The sequence below is a fragment of the Cariama cristata genome, unplaced genomic scaffold (assembly GCF_000690535.1).
Source record: "Cariama cristata isolate BGI_N322 unplaced genomic scaffold, ASM69053v1 scaffold31116, whole genome shotgun sequence".
NCBI classification, from domain to species: Eukaryota; Metazoa; Chordata; class Aves; order Cariamiformes; family Cariamidae; genus Cariama; species Cariama cristata.
In genome coordinates this window covers 5,744-29,076 of record NW_009620873.1, presented here as the reverse complement: position 1 = coordinate 29,076, position 23,333 = coordinate 5,744, and the positions used below count along the sequence as shown (strand labels likewise).

At 42.5% G+C, this 23,333-nt stretch overlaps 1 protein-coding gene across 1 annotated transcript; it reads left to right on the top strand.

Moving 5' to 3' along the window:
* Positions 1-4,756: 4,756 nt before the first annotated feature.
* On the top strand, positions 4,757-17,270 carry LOC104156415 (HCLS1-binding protein 3-like). The gene is made up of 4 exons (XM_009701760.1): positions 4,757-4,918; positions 14,073-14,280; positions 16,551-16,773; positions 17,192-17,270. The coding sequence occupies exons 1-4, from the start codon at positions 4,820-4,822 to the stop codon at positions 17,268-17,270; spliced, it is 609 nt and encodes a 202-aa protein (XP_009700062.1). The 5' UTR covers positions 4,757-4,819.
* Positions 17,271-23,333: the final 6,063 nt, after the last annotated feature.

Genomic DNA, 23,333 nt, shown 5'->3' with positions numbered 1-23,333 from the left:
GGAGGCGCTGAAGCGAGGCCGAGGTGGGCGGCTGGTTGCTGGTGCGTGGATTTGCCCCCGGGACACTTTGGATATATGTGGTTCCTCGAGTTTTTCGGCATTTCACAGCCAGGAGAGATCACTGTTGTCTGGCCCGGCCGTTTGGTCCTTTCCTCCTGTGGTAACTTAGGGTCCTTTCCCTTCCACATTGACGCTGCTGGGGACACAACGTGTGCTCCCTGCCCTCCGGAAACATCTTTTTCTTGTCAGTATTTCGAGGTGGGTCAGAAGGAATTAAAAATCGTCCTGAAGTGTACACCAGCATCTTTGAGTAGTGGTGCCCTCAGTGCTTTTGGCTGACCCCCGTTCCCCGCCGCCATGCCCTGCGTGCCATCCCTCATGCCCACCAGGCCGCTGGGAGCCCGTCTGGCTTGAAGTTAGGCAAACAGTGGGCAAAACAAGTTTATTCTGTTTTCCCGCTTTCTTGAAACCATGCTCTAGGTGGGTGCAGAGGCACTGTTTTGAGTTGTATTAAATTTTAAAAAACTTTTATTTTCCTAGATGAGGTATATGAACCCTCAAGAGAAGTGCCTCAAGAAGAAAATGCTTGTGGCAATCTTTATAGAGAAATGATGAGATCTCCCTTTTTTTTGACCCCCATGAGAAATTTGAGACCACATGAAAGCAGTTCCCTATCAGATGTGACATAAGAAAGAGAAATGTTGATTCAGCAAGGTCCTGACTCTGGCACTTACCTCTTAGGACATAAGTAGCAACTATTTCAATCACGTTAACTTCAAAGCCATTATTTTAATCCTTAAGTATTTGTCTGTATGAGGGCTTGACTTCCTCTGGAGCAGTGGCCTTGAACCTTCAAACGTATCTAATTTAACTCACATACATGTTTTGTAGGACTGACTTTATATTAGGTTTAGCCTTGGAAGTGGAAATCTGAACACCTGGATTTATTTTACAGTCAATAGACTTTACCACTTGGAAATTGACTCACTGATACTGGAATGCTTCAGTGATAAAATTGGATATATATGGGGGGGGGGAGGATTGGTGGATGATATGGGGGGGGGGGAGATTAAGGCTTTAGCAAGTGAGTATATTTTCTAGCTTGTGAGATAAGATAGCTGTATAGTTGTGACCTTTTTGACTCTATACATTCTGGTTTTGGGAATAGGATTCCTAGTTGCTATTGTAGTATAAATAAATAATAATCTGTATACTTGTAGTTAGAGTATGCAGAGAAATAAAAACGTTTGCTGGCTAATTAGTGTCTGATATTTTTCCTCATGTAATGAATAAACTAGTTGTACAAATCTTTTCTACTTTTACTATGACCTGAGTTATCACAGTTTGGTCCCGTTCGTGCAGAGGTTGTTGAAGCTGGGTGCTGCTCATAGAGCTGACTTTATCAAGGCAGAAAGTGCAGAGTCCTCTCCTGACCACACAGGCACTGGAATAAAGTTTCTCTGGTCCCAGCACTTAGATCCTTTACTTTGCTTTCTTACTTGCAGTGGCTGCTTTCCCCCTTTCCCATCTTGGCCTTTCAGCACAGAAAGCAGGTTAATTAAAATACAAAGCTTCTACATTATATGCAAATCAAAAGACAGGAATGAAAAACTGTGGCTCTTCTGTGAACTGTGGAAACTGCTCTGTTCAGCTACCTTTATATAGCCTCTCCTTCCTCTGTCCTGTGCCAATCCTGCATGATCTGATTGTCCAAGCACAGTGTTACTGGTATGAATGGTCTTCTTGTATTCAGGTAAAGTGATTCACGTTGGGAAAGTTAACCATGTGCACAAGTCTCCCCTAAAGCATAACTTAGACATACAGAAGCTAGATTTAAATAAGGAGTAGAAACAATAAACAAACCAAAAAAGCATAAAGCAATTTAAACAACCAGCTTTCTCCTTTTGCTTCTTTTTCAAAGCCACTAGTGTGAAAATAATTGTATTTGATGTGAAAAATGCAATGAAACTATATTCTGTCTTGGGATTTGTAGGTGCTGCTTCCATTTGAATAACAGTATCAAATTAATTAAAACACTGGGGCTGCTTATTTTGAAACTAAGGTGTTACAAGAACACAATATCCAAAGTGTGCACTTTGGATATTACACTGTAATATCGTCCCTGCTGATTTCTGTTAGTTTAGAGTAATTTTTATATTTAAAAACCCACACAATCCTGTTGCTATGGAAGAGATAATGGGGGTAGGTTTCCTGTAAGAGATGATAATGAAAGTGATCACAAGGCCTAAAGCAAATAAACATCAAGGTAGCTATTTCCCCTCCTTCTAATTGCTTCCCATTACAGTCATTTTAGCTCAGACTTTTAACAACTTTAAAAGAAAAACCTTGGCTGTAAATGAGGTACTTGTTCACGATGTTTTTAAAATGCTTTGATGCAGCAGCTCTTACAGTGAAGTTACTTTGTCATCTCAGAACATCTGTACGTGGTTGGTGTTTTGAGGTAAGTAAGGCCATTCAGGAAGGATGGTTTACTGGTGGTTTTTCCTTTTATTTACATCAGAGGAGAAAAGCAGGTTAAATTGTCATTTATACTCTGTGGCTGTGTTAACAGAAATAAGTCACTCCTGCGTACCATCCGGCAGACCTTTTTGCTGTCATAGCTGTAGTCACAACTTTTGGGTGACTACACATCTGGAGAGCATTTCCTCTGTTGCAGACATATTCTAAAAAACCCAGATCCAGCTGATTTTGCTGGCCGGTGTCCTTTGAGTCAGCATTTTGGTTGCCACAGAAGGAGGCAACACTCCAGATAATGACTGTTACTTATGGGTTTGACAGACTGCTGCGTGAAAGCCGGGCACCTATGCATTTATAATTAAGCACTATTGATTCTGTGTTTAGAGCCCAACAGTGTGTAACTGAGAACAAAATTCTGTCTGATAGTGTAAAGTCAAGTCCTTGACTGGCAGAAAATGAGAACAGAATCGGAGCAAACAGAATGGCATTTAGGTACCTAGTATAAAATCTTGGCGACGGTAGAGCTTTTTGTTAAAGCCTTAATGTTTTAAACATGGCTTGCAAAGAGGATTGGGTGCAAAATTGGGCCTGTGCCCTTGTTTGTTGCTGTCCGATTTATAGAGAACTCTCAAGATACTCTCTTTAAAAAGCTATTTATTCACTTTTGCATTGGAGACTCAGAGATTGCTGCCTTGGGAAAACTCAAGTTTCAAAAGAAATAGTCAAGTTTGGACATGATGAGAGGAGTCTTTTGAAACTTTGAAACTAGATTGTTTAAACCTCTTTAAAGTGTATTTTAAGTTTGTATGCCTCATGTATCCTTAGGTGAAAAGGCACCTGTGATAACGAATCTAAACTTCCTAAAGAAAGAGGCAAGAATTCCACAAGACACCTCTGCAATCCACAGGAAGTCCAGGGAAGATGGGACTTAACATTTCCCATACAGTTAAGGTTAAAAAGGCAGAAAAAATTTTAATGAAAAAAAAATTGTGTTTTTTTCAAGCAATCCCTTCTGATTTCATTAAAAAACATTCACTCGCACGTAGGAGGGATGCACTCAGAGATGTATTCAGAATGTATTCAGTACTCTGGATGATAAACTTCTGATTCTGGCAGAGTGCTTGATTCCAGAGACAGCAGCAGCGAGTGTGCTGTGGCTTTGCATAGGGGAACTTTGGGGAAAGGATCGCTGATCAGTTTTGGTTTCCAGTCTATTGAAACTGTTTATTTAGTTAAATGTACCATTCTCTTGTGTCCCAACAGCAGCTGCTCGATCTTAGTCTTGATGTCTGAGCACTATAATATGATCCTGGCATTCCTTTTGCAAAAACGTCATAAATAATTCCTTGGGTGGGAATGCAGGGGGAAGGTGATGCCACGGTTCGGTGGATCTGAACCTGGCAGGAGAAGAAAATGCGTTGAGTAAACTGCAGCAGCATCTCCCTTGTTGCATTTTCCTCTGAGAGAAGCCATGGGTGGTTCTGACTGTTGGCAACTCTCAGAGGTTGACCCTGTGATTCTTTCATAACCATTCTGGTTATGAAAGGAAAGGTGGTTTTGTTTCCAGTGGGATTTTCTTTAGCTAGTGTGCTCTTTCTACTCTTTGGCAACAAGACTGTCAATCAGACAGTCAAAACCAGAAGGCAGCTCCAAGAGACCATGTACTCCTTTAACTTTCTCAGTCCTGATAGGTGTTTGTCTATTTTCCCTCATAGACCTCCACAGATGGAAACTCTGTGGTTGACCTAGCATTCTGCTCCAGCAGCTTCACTTTGTATTTCAGGCTTTAATCTAGTTCCCTGGTTGGCTCTTAACAAAGCTCAAGTTGTCCCTGCACTCCAGCAAGCTCCTTCCTTTTGTGGCCTCTTTCTGCCATTCCTGGGGATGTCCTAAGACAAAGGAGAGGTGGATAGGGCTTGGCATGGATTGTAGTGAACAGACCTTTGCTTCAAAACCCATGATGAGAGCATAGGATCTTCTCATCTGCCCTGCTGGGTAGGACAGCACCTTCAACTCCTGTGAGTGAAGTCTTGTTCTGAATGAATACCCATCTTCTGTTCCCAGAAGTGCTATGTTGCTGACATTTGGTCTGCAGTGGCCAGTGCCATGTGCTTTGGGATAGAATGTAGGAAGCAGACCATGTCCAAATTTGCATTGTTGCAGAGTAGGGAGTCTTTGCACTGACTTTCCTGAGCTTTGAACTAGGTCCTTGGAGAGGGTCAGATAAAGGTCTTTGTGCCAATGCCTGAACTCTGCATGTATTTTCTTCCCTAGGCAAATTCAGAATACGCACACGGGGCTGGATTTGTCAGTGCCGGAATACCAGGAAATCCGTGGGAAGATGATGTCTGGCCATGTAGAGTATCACATTGTCGTCGTTACCCGGCTGGCTGCCTTCAAATCAGCAAAGCACAAGCCTGAAGATGTAGTTCAATTTATGGTAAATGTTTAATCAGTGCTGTGTTAGTGATCACTTTCTTAATCAGCTTTGATTATTTTGTAGCAGACACTTTGTCATCACAGCCTTCCTGGGTCAAGGTCCTTGGTACAACAAAATCTGTACCATTTCTGCAATACGAGTATTATATGTATATTAATTGACCTTTTTATTCCAGGAGCTCAAAGCAACAATGTTTGTTGTTGCCTTTAAGGCATTTTGCATTATGGGTCAACAAATAGAAACCAATTAAGCTTTTTATAAGTCCTGCTACAAAATTAATTTCTCTGATATATGTATCAGCCCTGGGACTTGGTACATAAACATGAAATATATATGTAATAGTTTACTTGAATGGAGAGAGAACCATGTGGGGCAATAAGAGGAATTAACCTTGCAGTAGGTTAGCCTTGACCTATTAGCCGTGGTCTATTAGCGTTGACATGGTTTTTAGAATCCTTAGTAAGAGAGTTTTACAAGGAGGTGTCTGTATAAAACATTATTGAGTTGGATTGTCTTCTTCATGATGCCTGCAGAGCAAAGGTTTGAAAACGTAGCACATGAGATTCATTTCACCTGTTTTAAGTTATCTGTAGCATGTACACGTCCAATTGAGCTGTCTTACCTGGGACTGTCTATTGAGTCGATGGAAAAAGGTACCTTTAGGGTACGTTTTATTTGATCTGCTTTAGCTGTCTGCTGATCCACTCCCAAGAAGTGTATTTCTCTGTCCGTTGACTATAAAAGGGACTCTAAGGGGATGCACATTGTTGCATGCTGTGAACATCTGCTCTTTTCAGATGTTTTGGGGATAACTGTGATGTCAGAGTGATGTGAGTGCATGGTTACCTGGTAGACCGTTAGCCCTAGTGTAACTCACACTCCGTAGAAGATAGCTGTTAAATGGGTATTTACACAGTCTGATTTGCAGATGAAGCAATGTTGTGAAGAGGTGCATGGTGAGGAGATCTCATACATTTATTGCACTCCTTATGCTATATGTAACTTTATGGTAAAAGCAGCAATGCTGGCATAAGAGTCTGTTCTCTTCTTCCTCCTTGTCCCTGACTGCTTGTTCTCACTCCTGCAGTGTTTCCTTCTGTGTGCAGGTATCGTGGCTATTCTGTAACATCAGCTGAGGGACTGGTCCTGGCTGAAAATGGGTATTCATGGGTTTGTTATTTAGTACTAATTTACACCTGTTTCTTGAGCCTGCAAGTTGCACAGCCTCATTAAAGTTTATTTTAGGACAGGGGAAGGGCCAGACATGGGCAGATAAAGAGAAGGGGATGTGGAATCGCTTTTTTTCTGCAGCAATGCCTGCTTTTATTATGTAATATTTCCATGCAGCTCTATGCTAAAAAGAGCCTGACTAAACCTGAGGTGTTAAACTGGGCTACTGTCATCTAGCATTTTGCTTCATTTAAGAAAAAGTAGATAAAATCAGGTTGTCTATAAAGAGGAGAAACAGACTTCCTACTGTGGCCTCCCTGTTTGCTGAGATTGTCTGTTCCCATGTCCGCTCACTCTAGGAGGATTTCCAGCACTTCGTTGTTCTTCTCAAGTGAAGTGAACCTTTCTGATTTCTTCTCTGGTCAGACGTCCTGACATTTCATTCTTCATGAAGAAGAAAACTGGTACAGTCTGACGGGAATAACATTTATCTCATCAGATATATTTTTTTCAGCTGACTAAGTCTGATATATTATATAGTTTGGTGTGTGAGAGTAATTTAAAACCGTGAGCTGGGAGGTTGGAGGATGGATGCTTTGCATCGATTCATTCTGATGACTCTTTTCTGTATGTATTACTGGAAGGAACAGAGGGATTCACCTGTCCTAACTTATCTCTCTGTAAGTTGGATATTTTAATCTGAGTCTGTGCCTGCTTTTATGGTCAGTGGGGAGAAGGGGAATGAGGTGACTCATCCTCTGGAAATGCCTCTCTTCTCTGACTGTAAAGGGAAAGCATTCTACATTCTAGACAGCTGGGTCGGGGGGCTTCAACTCCAGGCTAAAATGCTTAAGTCTCAATTGAGCTGCACAGAACTCCCTGTCTGTACCACTGGAGGTGTCCTGGGATTTTCCACCTAAGCTTCAGAAGGTTGTGGGTCTCCCATAGGTCCTGTGTGATATTGCCTGCCCCACACAAGCCCCTTGGATACCTCAAAGCATCTCAGATGGCATGAGGTGCCTGTCTTTAGGCAGAACAGTCTGCTGTCTATGATTAGATGTTTGCATTTGCTGCAGATTTCTAAGCTCCCATCCCAGTCAGTGCAGTACTGTTGAGAAGAATCTAGCTGAGCGTCTATGGTGTGGGGGAGTCCACTTTGCATAACATACAGGGCTGGTACCATCTGAGAAACCCTAAGTTATCCCAGGTGTCTGCATAGGGCTGACAGATGTGACAAAGGACATAAAGGCATTGGCAGTGCCCTGGAACAGAGTGAGGTGAGACACAGTACACCATCCAAGGTACCACTAGCTGCCTGTGTTCAGGTGAGTTGAGTTTCAGTCACATCTTGCCAAAATGTAGTGGCTATATCTGACTGTCATGAGACCTGAGACGACACCTGCATGTAGGCAGTTGTTTTAACCTGGAGGCAAGTCCCAACTCTGTGGCTGCCAGGTAAGGTGAGTTGCACCCGTAGTGTCTGTGTAGTGCTCTGTTCTGCTGGATGTTGTTCCAGCACAAACAGAAACTGCAACCCTTCCCCACAGAGTTTGCAGGTAAAGTGTAAGAGAACCAGGTGGCTGGGGAACAGCAGAGAAGAATGAGATTACATTGGGCAGCAGATCTAACACATCAAATTTATACTGCAAGGTGGAGTAAGATGAGACATATGGAGGAAAAAGAAACAACTATGTGCCTGTTCTGCCTTCCCAAATATAGGAGCAGGATGGGAGAGGGAACGTTTTTGTTGTTGTTGTTGAAATTATCAAATTTGAGAGGTTGGAGGAAGGAGCCGATGTCACAGTGCTGAGATGACAGGTAGGTTAGAGAAGATGGGTAGGCATGGTAGAATTTTCATTGACTCTGGATACGTTAATCTAATTTTGGCCGCCTCAGGAGCCAGGTCTGTGTTTTGAGACCCTTTATCTTTCTTCCTTCTCTTTCCCCTCTTTTTCTCCCTGAAATATTAGCTAAATTGATTTTCCTTGTCTAGCTGTTCTTCCACCTGCTTCCAGTTGAAGTGACTGCCCTCTACACTCTCCTGCCCTAGATGGCAGCAATGAAGCTGGCTTTCTGTGCGACATGGTTGAGCGGCATTTATTGCTCAAATAGCTTCTCTGTATCCCCTGGAAAAAGATGGTGAGCAGGACAGAAGTGTCCTCTAAGCTAGTTGTGATCTCTGGGCTGCAATGTAGACCACACTGGATCGAGATATGTTAAGGGCCTATGACCAAAACCAGGTGAACATCAAAAAGATTTCAGATCTGACCTGTGGAGTTACTCGCCTTTACTGTGGGTCTAAATGATCCACAGTTCCCTGTTCCCCAGCTTTAATGGGACTACACAAAATCAGTATCATAGCATTGCTAATTGAAACGTTTGTGAAGCATTAACAGAAGAAGAAATTAACTTCTGTGATGATTTTCAAATCTAAATTCTTAGAAACGAGGGATTTTTTTAATTAAAAAAATGCCATTTGTAAAATAGGGCAAATGGGTTGTAGAACTGCTTAACCTTGAGGTTATATTTGGTAATTGAAGGAAAAAGCAGCTGCATTTCTTTCAATACTCTTGCCTTATTGAAAGAGTGAAATTGGTTTGGGTTTTGGTACTGCATCAGAGATACTGCTGCAAAGGTGATATTTAATTACTGAGCATAGTTCTGCCATTTTCTGTGAGAAGAAGAAAACGTTTTGTTTTTCTTAAATGCATTTCTTCTAGCCACACCTTACCTTTTTTTAGCAATTAACTTCTCTCTTCCCAGCCTTGTTAAAAATCCACCTATAGTGCCTTCTCTTTCTATCTGTGCCCAGTTTAATAGCTTCTTACAGTTACATTTGTTAGTCAAGCTCTTTCTTTTTCAAAGCTGAACAAATAACTACTGGTGTTTAACAAGCACAGTGCATTTTTGGGAGGAATTTACTGTAGAACTGTCTTCTGCTCATAAAATGAGGGAGTGTAAGTACGTGGGTGTGTATTCATCTATGTTTTCATCATTGCCTGTTTGCATATGTTGGCCTTCTTTCTGTGGGCCTCAGAATCTGTGCATTGGAGTTGCTGTTTCCTGGTGCTGTGAAGATAAATTCCTTCACATTATAACCTCTTGTGATGTGAGAGGGGAAAAAAAATCCCTGCTCAGTGTAGTAATAGGTTCAGGAGCCATTAAGAATTCATGTTGATTAAAAAGAAATATTAGAGTGCTTTCTCTTCTGCTGGGCAAAACAGATGGGGAGAACAGCATGTGGTCATGTAATTAAAATCTACCATAATGCATACCCATGAGGTCACCAAGCAACATTAATTCTGGTATAGCTTGAATTGGGAGGGTACAAGGAAAGATTGGTTTGTGCTGTTTACGAGAAGGGATGCTTTTGATTCCTGTATCCAAAGCTGGCGGTTGTTTTAAAGGACAGTGCTGCTATATCTGCATTTTCTGACGATGTTAAGAAGTGGGCTTTGTGAAAAGAAAGTTGCAGTAGCCACGTTTTTTATGAAATACTATAAAATCAAGAGTGCTCTTCACTAGCATGCATTGACTGGCCACAGGGCTGGAGTTAGCTCAGATCTCCATTTTGTTCAAATCCTTGCAGTAGATATAAAGCATATGAAGACAAGTTTGAGGTCAGAAATGGGGTATTAAAAGGAGCATTAAAGGGAAAATAGACATTAAATCCCATTAATACTGAGTGGGATCAAATTCTCCTATGCACATATGAGAGTCCCAGGCTCATATCCTACAGGCATTCTGGTGTGTGTACTTTCATGCATGAGGTTCTCCTGAAGAAGGGGGCAAGGCACATGCATGAGATCAGAGGGATTAGCAGCAAACTTCAGGCTTTCACTTTGAACTTCCTGGTGGTTTTCTTAACCTTCTAGCTATATTTGATCATATTCAGCTTAGTTATCTGTTCCTGGTGCAAAAAATACTCAACTCATCCCTGTCTCTCTTTAAGTTCTATGTTGGATGTTAATTGTTACAGGCAAATAGGGTCTTGACCTGGCAAATATGCACATGCTTTGCCATATTTGCATGATTAACTCTTTTGAAGTGAAGTAGATTGAGCCTTTGATATTGTGACTTGACAGAACTCCTTGAAGTGCGTGCACTCAGGCTGACTTACAGGTGGTGGGGGCTTATCTCCGCGGTATTCACAGAGTTCAGATAGAGGCATGGAGGGGGAGAGGATAATTGCAGGATCAAGACCTAGAGGAATTACAGGCAGCAGAAGAAAAATATTTGAATATTAATCAAATGGGACTTTGTTTATTTAATAGGATTGATAAAATGAGTCTTAGAGCAGCATTTATTTTTATCCTGACATTCTGGGCCATAGGATCCATCAGCTATTTTCAAAGGATTGTGAGTGGTAACCAGGAAAAGCAAGATTTGGTTTTATTACATGCTGATACGCCTTTCTCCTAGAAAATTGTCAGAGGATGCCACATTGAAAGGGTCCAAAATTGTCGTGGCAGAGCAGTGCTTCCTGACTGCAAAGGTGTGAGAATGCTCTGCACGATGTGTGGGACAAGACCTGAGAAAATACACTCTGCAAGACCTGGCTGGCACTTTGTAAGACCCCTGCCTTGCCTCTGTGCTGCTGCATCCAGCTCTGGGGCCTCCAGCACAAGAAGGACATGGACCTGTTGGAGTGAGTCCAGAGGAGGCCACGAAGATGATCCGAGGGCTGGAGCACCTCTCCTATGAAGGCAGGATGAGAGAATTGGGGTTGTTCAGCCTGGAGAAGAGAAGGCTCCAGGGAGACCTTATAGCAGCCTTCCCGTACCTAAAGGGGGCTACAAGAAAGCTGGGGAGGGACTTTTAACAAGGGCCTGGAGTGATAGGACAGGGGGCAATGACCTTAAACTGGAAGAGGGAAGATTTAGATTAGATATAAGGAAAAAATTCTTCTTGGTGAGGGTGGTGAGGCACTGCAACAGGTTGTGTAGAGAAGCAGTGGATGCCCCATCCCTGGAAGTGTCCAAGGCCAGGTTGGATGCGGCTTTGAGCAACCTGGTCTGGTGGAAGGTGTCCCTGCCCATGGCAGGGGGGTTGGAACTTGATGATCTTTAAGGTCCCTTCCAACCCAAACTATACTGTGATTTTAACTCCATCCGCCTGAGGTTGTTGGATTCAGGCAGCCTTACTGCTGCATTTCCAGCACCAAAACCAGGATGGCAGTAGCGTTGATCGAAGATGTAGAGGAGCCAGCAGCAGGCAAGGTCTGAGGCAGGGGGACAGCAGGTGAAGAACCTCAGCTAGCAGGGGCTTGCAGGGGCCGGCACTGGGCTTAGGTAAGTGGGGATCGGTTTAGGCTGGAGGTTTAACATCTTGCCTGTGGTAGGTTATCCCAGCAGAGGGCATCCCCACACTGTTGGATATTAGCTTGCATGGAGTGCTGCAGGCTTTTGGGTAGCATATTGGTATGCTTTGGATATAGCGTTATCACACTTTGTATGCTGTGTCGCGTGTTATGGTTGGTGTTGTTCAAAGCCCACGCAGATTCACAAAGGCTCAATTAGTGATAGGATGCGAGGGTGTGCATTTACTTTAGGTTCAGTGGTGTAATTAGACATAAATTGAGATTTATGAATTATTTACAGAGTTTGATGGAGGAGGAATGAAAATTAAGTGGGGAAAGAAATAAGTTTTTATGTCTCAGTTCAGTGTTACTTTTTGAGTATTTTAAAGCTGTTTTGGCTTAGTCTTGTTGATTGGCTGCTGTCCTGTAATACTTTCAGACATTAATTTGTTATTTATTTTGAAATTAATGAGATGTTAAACATTTTTCACAAATCAGACTTGATTTTTTTTTCTGAGCGGAGAGTGGTATTATTTATTCATTTGAAAAAGTACCAGTGAATTCCTTACTGCCCTTACATTTGTGCTTACACAGTATTTTTGGGAGGGGCTCTGGTGTCATACCCTGTTCAGAGTGCTACTAGAACCTAGCAAACTAGAAATCTACGGCAATTCAGAAATTCCAGAGTTGCTTTCCTCTCTCTTTTTGGGGTATCTCAAAGGGAGGATTGTCTTATTCTGGGAACATCCCTTTATTGCTGTCACTTCAAGTGCTTGGCTGCTGAATTATATGTCACATCCTGCATACGGAGCACAGTGTTGCTTATACTTGCCTGTGCTGCTTACAGGAGACAAGTCTAAAATTCTTGGTTTTCATACCCCTGTCGACTCAGGCTTGGTTTTGTGCTTCAGATCTTTCTTATAGAGCTGATTGCCTTTTGTGGCTGGACACTGAACCTGCAGTGAACATTGTACAGCTGAAATGCAAATATTTTTCAAATCAGCTAGCTTGGTTGATAATTACTGCAAAAGGCAGGGAAGCATGAAAGCTAAGTGGTCGTTGTTCTTTATGCCTACATCTAATTTAGTAAACTAGTGGAGGTGTGTCTGTTAATGTCAGGACCTGTTCTCTAGCCTGGAGGGCAGCTAGCACAGTCTGACTGCATCCGTAGTACGAAACTTTCTTACCATCTGCAATGGGCATTGGTACCCAAACTGGCTACTACATGGTCTCTGCACCAGGCTGAATCTTGGGCTGAAAAATTACCCGGGAGGAGTGCTAGCTGCCCAGAGTCAAAACTGTGCCAGACATTGTCAGGTACTGGTAGACTCTGTAAGGTTCCTAATAGACACTATCAGGTTCCAGTGTCTGGGAAATATGCCTGATACTGTTTAGTTTGCTGGTATAGATGCAGTTTCTGGATTCTGGGTCAATCTATATCTACTTCTGTGCTTTTTGTTAGGTTGACTTTCTTTTATCACTGTGTTGGTGGAAGAACTCTGCCTTCTTCCACCCCAAGATGTGGTGCTTGAGTCTCTCCATCTTTTATGTTGTGGTATTAGTCAGAGTTCACTCCACTAGAGCTCACCAACATGTGTTACAGGAGGATAAGAGCTGGACCATAGTAGAGGATCTGTGCCATAGACTCTTCACTAGCACTAGTTTTTTGGATTTTTTTTTTTTTTTTTAATCAAACTGTATTCATTGAAACACATTCAGAGATTATGGGGCCATGGAGGGCCATGATGAATATACTGTCTGCATAATACCGCATTTGCAGAGCATGACAGTCACTCTCCATTGCACCTGTAACGTCACTTAGAGATAGTGTTTTGTTTGTGTGGGAGTTTTGTGTGTTGATTTTTTTAACGTACTCAATTCAAACCTTAATGTGGCATAGAAGCCACATTTCTAACCAGCATTCCCACGATTATTTCTTTCCTTGTAATATCTTGGGCTTTATTTCTCCTCAGGCTTCCTGTCTTTGTCTGCAGAAGGAATTACTCCACTCACTGTTGGCATCTTCTCCCTGTATGAGAACTTATGTGCCATGGCCAAGTTGTTGGTTTTTATTTTCTCATGGATAAACTGAATAGTTAGGGGTCAGTTGAGGTCTTTGCCCTTTAGTTTCTATATTAGGTGCTCTGCAGGGCAGCAACCGTACCACCAGTTTTTCAAACCTTAACAACCAGAAGGGCACTGAAGCCCACCAGGGCTGTGAAATGGGTCTTCTGGCTCAATGGTGAAAAGATTCAGGCTGCTTTCTCCATCAGATACCTACCTGGCTGGGCTTCTCTTCTCTCCCATCTCTCAGGGTTGGATATCGTATAGCTCATTTTTAGTGGACGAGGATTTTTGCTGTCAGAGAAGAGTATCTGGAGCAGTGACCTTCCCAGTATTTCATTAGTTGATGAGTCAGACAAATGGATGGTGGCTATCTGGCAATGAAATTCAGTTCCATTAGGGAGCAGATTTTAATAGTAGAATTAGAAGACCAGCAACAATGCTTGGGGAATCACTGTGTTAGGTAACAGACTTTTACTAGGCTGTATGTAAAGCTCCTTGGTAATACATGTTTTTCCACTTCAGTTTTCAGGGTTAATGTTTCACAGTGCTTAAACTGCTGCTTTGCTGCTCATGTCTCCCCTGTAAAGAAACTTACCCAGGGAGCATGTTTCATTGCAGGTTTCCAAGAAGTACAGCGAGATAGAGGAGCTCTACCAGAGACTGGCAGCACGATATCCACAGGCTTCTCTTCCGCACTTCCCTAGAAAAGTTCTCTTCGTGGGGGAATCTGACATCTGTGAACGAAGAGCTATGTTCAATAATATCATGAAATTCATCTCAAAAGATGAGGATCTAGCAACGAGTCCTGAGTTACTGGAATTTTTAGGTAACTAAAAGATGTGAGTGTCCCCTCTCGCATGAACGTGCTTGATAAAAACGTTATTAAGTTCTTGACACAGGTAGTCAAAAACTAGAGAATGCCAGAATAGAGGCTGTTACTGAATATGTTCTCTTTGGCACCTACAGTGCTGCATAGCCATGTTTGCTAGTGTTTTCCCCTCCTCTCAGTGAACACATGCCTCATGGAGAAGTGTTGATGCCACAATGCTTGCTTTGAAGGTATATATTCCACTGTCTCTGATTTCCCTTAGGCATATACCTAAGCTGTGATTCAGAACATGTAAGTTTAGAAGACTAAATAATCATATATTGTCAGTGGAGAGAGGGATCCTAAAGGGACAGTGCAGGGTCTCCTTTAGTGATCAAGTGTTCCAAGTTTTGTCTGTTTTTCATTCCTAATAAAGTTGTTAGGCCTTGCTGAAGAGGCCCTGAGAAAGATTTGAATAAAAACCAGAAAACCAGATTCTTTATTAGTTAAACCCATTCTCTGGCCTCTTTTTTTTTTTTTACATTTTCCTTAGCCTCATGTCCAGTTCTTCTTGCCTCTTCCAGTGATTCATATAGCTTGTTTCTTATGTTCCTTGGGCATAGCAGGGAGTCACAGAATGAATGGAACAGATGGGCTCTCTGCTCTTAATTCAGCTGAAATCTGCTGAGCAGGGAATACTCTAGCCTGGTGCTGTGCAGGATTCTCAGTGTAGCATTAATTTTAAGGAAGTGAAGTTGCAAGGTGGTAGCAAGTCACCGTGTGTGAACAGCCGATTTTGCAAAAGTGTCAAGTGTGGCCAGATTCGACGTTCTGTGAGACTGGCAGCTTCCTAAAGTCAAGGGGTGCAAAATTGCATAATGTTTGGCAAAATCCTTCTGCTAAAAAGGTTTTGGAATGTTTTGGGTTTTTTTTTCTTTTTTCCCTGGCAGTGTTCTCTTGAAAGTAGACCTCTTGCACAGAGACTTCAGAATTCGTGTTGATTAACCTTGGCATGCTGATTAACATAACCATGGTGCACATGTCTGCAGCTGAATTAGTCTCGACTGTCTTTATACTGTGGACAGATTGGGTGCAAGTCATGTGACCTGTTCATCGGAATCTGCCTTAGAATTAAATCTCACCCTACCAAACCAGGTGGAATTCAGTCCGCACATGCAGAACTTCAAGCTACTTATGTACACTTCCCTTACAGATGCTGGAGACCTAGTAGATATATTCCAGTGTGTTTACAGAGAATCAACGTGGTAGAATAGAGGTAACTGGGGATAAGATAAGCAGCACCCTAACGTTCACTGCCTACCCTGACCAGCACTCTCCTGCCTATAAAGGGAGCATAACACCATTTGCTCCTGGTGTAGACACCCCCATTTAGTCAATGAAGTCTGCCCTGGGTGATTTGGCAGATGCAAGAGTGAAAAGCTGGGTGAGATCAGTCTCCCATGCTATGTTACTTTAACAGTCGAAAGGATGATACCATTAATTTTATCCATCATGGTTTTCACTAGCCTGTTTTTAGCTAGTCTTATTATTTTAGATTGCTTTGCTGAACATCCAGAGACTCCACTGCAAGCAGTAATTCTCTCCTCATTCTCCTGGGCTTTGCATGTAACAAGTATGGTGAGAAGACTTGGTCAAAGCGCATGTTTCAGTCTGCTGAATTTGCCAAGTTGGATGGATCTTGTGTGCTGCAGGGAGTTAGAATTTCAGGCTTTGGTTTTGAGTGTAAATTGAAGAGCTGCTGTGGAAACGTTTTCATGCTGTCCAATGCTCTAATTTTAACACACATGAATTAGTAAAAAAAAAAAAAGTGGACTTTATCTCAGCTAGCTATGTGAAAGTTAGCCACTTACATCTAAGCAGAGTATTTACGGCCTCTCTGTAGCCAGCGGAGAGAATAGGCACTTCAGAGGGAAACTCCTTCTCAGACAACTTTATTTGGATGGGATGAATCACCACTGGAAATTCTATTGTTTCTATTAACTATAGAAGGAACATAAATAAACAGATTAGACATACGCTGCTATGTCTCAGATAAAGTTCATTTCCTCTGTCTTTCTCTACTTAGCCACTTTAAATCAGTAAACAAATCAGACACATAATGACATGTAGTGGTTAGAAAGGACAGTGAGGAATGTTGAAAGTTTCACAAAAGGTGATCGTGTCCTTCAGTCCCCAAACAAAACCATCAGCAACAGGTGCACGGTATTGAATAAAACATATTTGTTATCCTGCGTACTCAGTTTTGCATCTGTTACTGTATTTTGCAGGAACAAAATCTACTAGTGCCATTGACTTCAAGGGTAAAAACATTCCTGATGACAAGGACAAAGAACACGAAGAAAATGAGGCATTGGATTTTTTCAAAGAGGAGAAGACACCTGACTTGATCTCACAGCTTTCATCAGTGGAAAATGCCAAAAAAGGGGAGAAAAAGGATGAGCAAGAGGAGGAAGAAGAGGAAGAAGATTTAGACCCTCTTGGTATAATCAGGTATGGCTGATAGTGCCTTTGTTACTTGGTTTTTAGCCTAGTTTTCTAAACAAATAAGGCTGTTCTATGTCACTGTCTCCTCATCCCAACACTTTATAACATTGACCCCTTTCAGCTGAATTTGGCAGAGGAGAAGAGGCCTCTGCAGCTCGTGAATGAGGTGCCTCAGTAGAGGGAAGAGACTTTTTAGTGCCTCTTTAGTGCATTCCTCAGGAAATCCAAGTGACAGAGGGACATTGTGAATGCCTTGGTAACAATCTCAGCTACGTTAGGCACTTTACTGGATGCTGCAGGGTTCTACCACAAAACATAAAGCCATCAGGGTCCATTGGATGTGCCATTCTGGAGTACGCTGATGTTTGCAGTGTCTGGAACTGCTTTTGAGCTCACTTGTGTCTGCAAGGAGGTAAAGTTACAGGAGCGTAAAGACTAAAAGAGCCAACATTTCAATCACAATATTCACAAATAGACTTTTCTTTCCTTCTTCTGTTACCTGAAGGAAATCACATACTAAATGCCACTAAGGCATAAGCAATAACAGCTTGAGAAACAAGAATTGATTCAAAACTTGCTGATGTTAATATATGTGTTTGCTTACCTGTCCAATAATTTTCAGACCGTTATTTTCTTCACTTAAAGATGGAATTTCTCACTTAATTCCAAAAAGCATTTCTAACTACTGAAGCCTGGAAGCAAATTTAGTTTCTCAGTGGTGGGGATCATGAGTAGTGAGTACTTCTTTTAGGGTATCTCAGGCTTTAGATGCCCAAGTAGAAAAGGCTTAGCTGTTCTTGATCTTCAGTAAACACTGAATTGTTTCAGCCACCCACAGTCACCAGCCACTACTGAATGTGCTTGTCTGGGACCCAGACAGTGCTTTCAAAATGCTTCTTCATAGCAATAGGCAGTAACTGATAGTAACAAGCCAGAGCCCTCTCTTGGTGTTTCCCAATTACCTTGAATCATGTCCAAGGGGATCATTCACTCCAGACTCTTAAACCAGAGTCTCCCACACTAGGTCGGGTCAACTACAAGAATTAATACTGGAAGCACCATTTGGACTTTACTCCTGCTATTATAATCATATGTAATTGTTGACGTCTAGATAGCATCCTTTTTACTTGAAGTATTTAATCCTTTACATATCACCAGAAAACTTTAAATATTATTCTTTTGACAAAGCATGTGCTTAATTACTCAGCATCAAAATTATTCTTTTGTTGAAGTAGAGTTTTAAAAAGTTAAATAACTATTTACAATGAGAAGTTAGATAAAGCAGTACTTCCCACAAAATGATCCTTAGTTGGTGAATTTACAAAAGAAACTGTCCTTTTTTGGATAGGAAAATCATCTATTGGGTTAGCAAATGAAATGTATTTTCCGACTACAACAAGTAGAAGCTGTAAAGAACTTGCTGTGCCAAAACAAGCAAGAAGTTTGCTTTTCTACTCTGCACAGTTTGACATAGCATTTGAAAGTCTTGATTATTTTGGTCTTTTAATGCATTGAAGGATGACAAGATCTGGTATTTAATCCTCATTTAGTTTATTGCTTCCATTCCTTTTGAGAACAGAATTCTTACTGAATCAGAATAGCTTCATTTTATGTAAGAAGTATGGTCGTTACTGGTACAGAGCTGCAGCATGATGTGTTATGCAGTCAGATATTTTTCACTCTAAACCAGTGGTTGGCTATCTATAAAAAAAATCTCCATATGTATTATTATTTTTGTAAATCTCACATGTACAGTGTCAAGGCAGAAACATGAAAGTGGAAACAAGAATTGCAGGCCTCACAGCTTTAGTGCTTCAGATGTGCTTGAAGTTAAATTGGGATGGGAATGAATAAAAAAGGAGGTGATGCAGACTGGATAAGTATGTTTAGTAGTAAACTGCTCCCTAATGCCTAGTAAATTCAGGATAAAAAAAAAAATCCACAATCCTTTCCCCTGTGAAAAACCTTTGAAAAGATGTAAAGTCAGCACTGAAACAAGCCAGTCCATTCCAAGCAGTATCAGTGGCCAGGGTGCTTTGAGCAGCAGAGCTCTGACCTAAATTGAATCATGTGTTTGGCATAATCTTACAGGTTTTTTTCTTTCTGGATGAGGATGAAACTGCTCCAGTAGCACAGGCGTCCATATGTTGTCAGCACGCTTCATTTGGTAACAACTTTTCCTCCTGGGCCAGAAGACTGACTTGGATTTGGCCCAGCACTGCTGCTGTGATGCTGAACCACCAGATATCCAGTTAAATATACTGGCCTTAGGGGTAAAATGCTAAACTAGAGTCTTTTTTTTCTGGTTTTGTATTGATGGTGATCATCCCAGTGGAAACTCATAATGGTCTGGTTCCTTTTGCCTGGAGGAGACATCCCGGTTGCGCTGATTCTCTTCCTCGCATTCAAGGCTGTGTCTGAGTTGCTGCTTCATGTCTGGTGGGCAACTCGCTTGCCAGTTCTGCTCTTCAGCTTTTGTGGGTATAAATGATAGTCTACAAACTTTGTGTTTCTCTGCTGTGTGATTCTCATGCCCAAAAGCTTGCTTTCTGTGTTAGCAGGCTGATCTTGGCCCATGTCTGGGATTCTTAACAACAGAAAGACTTCTTTTTTTCCGAATCAGGGACATTTCAAAAATGACAATACATATTTTTGATTAAGTTTTCAGCTTTTAACACCCTTCCTCCTTTATTTTTTTCCCCAGGCCTCATTCTTCCTGGAATAAAAGGTGCTCAAAATTAAGCTTCATTTGTGGGGTGCGGTGTTGAAATTAATTTGAAATATGTTTGCAGGGGGTGTGCTTTCTCCTCTTCACCCACTGCCCTTCTTGATAGTTGGAGTATCATTGATCCAGTGTATTGTCACCAGTTACTCTGCAAGTTTTCCTGGACATTTATAGAAATCATTTTAACTTTGCACAGAATATACAGGTCCCGTAAGAATAAGCACTCCTAATACTGAGTAAGATGGTCCTTTAACATCAGCTGTGCAGCAGGGAATGAATATAGTGTACTCACTTTTGTAGCAGTGACACATTTCTATCTCTATTTCATTTTTCTTGGCAGTGTAAGTGTACAGTGACTTCTGAGTCACAAGGATCTCATAGCCAAACTATTTGTTTTAAAGTTAGCATCTCTTTTTTTTTTCTTCTTTTTTTTTCTGGTAAGCTGTGATGATTAGAATATCCCTTTGTTAAAATGTTTTAATTCCTTTATAAGTAGGAAATCAGATATATATATTACTCAACACTGTAGGCACAATATTAGGTATATTGACTTGTCTTTGTCTCTATTGTTCTCCTTTAAAGTAAGTGCAATACCGCTTATTATCACTCTTTTCTAAATATATCCTTGTCAACATTTGCAGATACATATTTTTAAGTCCTTAGTAGGCTACCATAGTTCTTTGACAGTATACCTGAGTTTTTAGAGGTGCAGTATCTTTTAACACTGCTGTCTTTAAAAGGATTTTCCTTGTAAACTGCAAAATAGTACTCCAACTGGAACGCCTTCAGGAATAAAGAATCAAGAATACTAGGTCTGAAAGAGGCTAATCCTCTAAAGCGAAAGGCATGGAAGACAGCCACAAGATGGAGGAGCTATTCACCTGCAGCTAGGAAATTCTTGATGATACCACTGAAAATTCTGCGATGGAAAAAGGTGTAATTTGCCAGTGGTCTGGGAGAAGATTTGCATGGAGTGAAAAGAGCTGTGAAGCAGGAATCTGGAGCAACATCAATGCTAGTCTGATCAGCTGTGCCAGGGCGTGTTGGCTAAGGCTGACTGGGCAGTATCTGCAATATCTACACCATTACATTCTCCTGTTCTCCAGATTAGGTTTGCTACATCCAGAATGCCCACTGGAAATGGCTGCTGGCCTTTCCTGCTTCCTGGGCTGTGATTATGGACTAAGAGCAGCCCTGAAGAGAAAGACCTGGGGGTGTTGGTTGTTGAGCTCAACATGACCTGGCAATGTGCACTTGCAGCCCAGAAAGCCAGCCGTATCCTGGGCTGCATCCAAAGCACTGTGACCAGCAGATCGAGGGAAGGGATTCTGCCCCTCTACTCCGCTTTCGTGAGACGCCCCCTGCAGTACTGCCTTCAGCTCTGGGGTCCTCAGCACAAGGAGGACATGGACCTGTTGGAGCGAGTCCAGAGGAGGCCATGAAGATGATCAGAGGGCTGAAGCACCTCTCCTACAAAGGCAGGCTGAGAGAGTTGGAGTTGTTCAGCCTGGAGAAGAGAAGGCTCTGGGGAGACCTTAGAGCAGCCTTCCAGTACCTAAAGGGGCCTACAGGAAAGCTGGGGAGGGACTTTTTACAAGGGCCAGGAGTGACAGGACGAGGGGCAATGGCTTTAAACTGGAAGAGAGAAGGTTTAGATTAGATATAAGGAAGAATTTCTTCACTGTGAGGGTGGTGAGGCACTGGAACAGGTTGCCCAGAGAGGCTGTGGATGCCCCATCCCTGGAAGTGTTCAAGGCCAGGTTGGATGGGGCTGTGAGCAACCTGGTCTGGTGGAAGGTGTCCCTGCCCGTGGCAGGAGGGGTTGGAACTGGATGATCTTTAAGGTCCCTTCCAACTAAACCATTCTATTTTTCTATGATTAGGATGGTTTAGGAGAAGGCAGGTTATCCCATTCTAAGGGGAGTACCAGGGACTGTCCTAACAGCTGAATCGTTGAACAGAGCTCCTGTGCTCAGGCCTAGGCTGTGAAGGAATTACTAAAAAAAATAGTATGGCCCTGAACTCCTCTGCCCACAGGGGTTAGCTTTCTGACTGCTACCGTGTTTGTTCCCAGTCTTCCCTGAGGGTTCCCTAGGTTTTTGCTTTCTGTAGGGAATTCAGGCAACCGGTTGTGGATTTTTTTTTACTTAATCCATGCAGGATCAAGGTAGGTATTTTTAACTCTGGATCTTAAAACCATTTTTAAAACAGTAGCTGAATTGAGTTTTGTCTTCTCCCTCTGTGGATGAACTATGCAGTTTTATTGTTTGTAGGTTGAAGCAAAGAGCTTTAGCATCTCTCTTCCCTCACTTTGTAGTTAAAACAACTGAATTTATTACTTGTATTCAGTTTACTCCAATAAAGCTGAGATAGCAGCTGATTAAAATAACTCTGAACTAGCTACTCTGAATGAAGCAGCAACAATTTTGCAAAAGGAGTGTGACTACTTCATGGGTTAAAGCATGCAGCAGCCCTTTCAGTGCATGCATTTCTTCAGCTGCAATTAACTTCTGAGGTAATATTTGTTCACCAGCTTGGGAGAATCCACCTTTTCCTGTGCTTTCGTTTCCTGTCTTCATCAGCTGTCCGCAGCCCTCACAGGAGCCTCTCCTCCACATGTGGTTTCCTCCCTTCCGTTCTTTTTTCCTTTGCCTCCCTAAATCTTTCAGTGAGAGCATATCTTCCCTCAGCCCTAGGTTTTTCCTGGCAAACTGCACAGAACCCAGAGGTGGGTATTCCCCATGCAAGAACTCATCTGTCTCCTCGTGTGTCCTGGAGAGTTTCTGTCTCCAGTCTCTCTACCTTTGCTATTGTTTCAGAGGATTTCCCCTCGAGGCTTCTCCTCATCCAAATTTGTGCCCTTCCAGAGGAATAAAGACACGTGAGTGGGTGGAAGCTTTGCATCTGTTGTGTTTAAGTGCAGATACAGCTGAGTCCTGACAATAGCTAGGAAGGGATGGTGCTGGTGAGGGCTGACCTTTTGGGGGCCTGCTGCCAAAAGTTTTTAAAAGCCTTGTTGCTAGTTGTTGCTGGGGTCAAGCTCAACCACTCCTGATGCCAGAGGTTTGCCATGGCTGGGTTTAGTTGGTAAGGAGATTATTAAAGGACTCGGGGCCTTTTCTGGCTGCAGATGAAATGGGTGCTGGCTTTGAGCAACAGATTGGCAGGGAATGAGCAGTGAGGCAGCCAGCTCTGACCTTGCCAGAGCCCCACAGAGCCAGACTGACTGCAGGAGGAGGTAGGTTGGCACACAAGCCAGCAGTTGTTTCTGGGTTGTGTCCTACACCTTCATGTCTCCCAGCCCCCTAATGGAAGCCAAGCTAGAGTTTGTCTCCTGAGCTGTTCATCCCAGTGCTCCCTTTCCTTTCCTTTTCTTCCCTGTTGTGGCAGAAGAGCCTAGGATGGCCTCAGCCTTTTGTCTTCGTGGGAGAAATGAGTGGCAATGTTTGATCTTGCTTCCTCTGCCAGAAACCTTGGGCTGCTGAGAATGGCTGATGAAGAGGCAGAAATCAGCTTAAGGGGAATCCTGCATTTAACAACTTTCCAAGTGGTTTTATTGATGAATGCCCAGTGCTGTCATAGGTGAGGGCAGTCTGCTTGCCTGTGGATTTTCACCTCCAAGGAAGAGACTTTCTGCAGGCTGGAGCAGTGTTGTGGCACAGCTGCTTCCTGCTGGACAGATGGTCTGGAGCAAACTTGTCAAAATGTGTGTTCAGCTGCTGTGCCTTATGGTTCTTGGTTGGCAGGGTTGTACTCCTGCCACTCCTGAGGATGCCACTCCTCAGGCATCCTCCTACTCCTCAGCCAGTCTTAAATTCACAACTGCCTTTTGGTCTAGCCA

Excerpts from the sequence above, each read along its gene's own strand:
- LOC104156415 (XM_009701760.1), top strand. The coding sequence starts at position 4,820 with ATGATGTCTGGCCATGTAGAGTATCACATTGTCGTCGTTACCCGGCTG. Across the intron at positions 14,281-16,550 it reads TGAGTTACTGGAATTTTTAG|GAACAAAATCTACTAGTGCC; the intron begins GTAACTAAAAGA and ends TGTATTTTGCAG. Across the intron at positions 16,774-17,191 it reads GACCCTCTTGGTATAATCAG|GAGCGTAAAGACTAAAAGAG; the intron begins GTATGGCTGATA and ends GTAAAGTTACAG.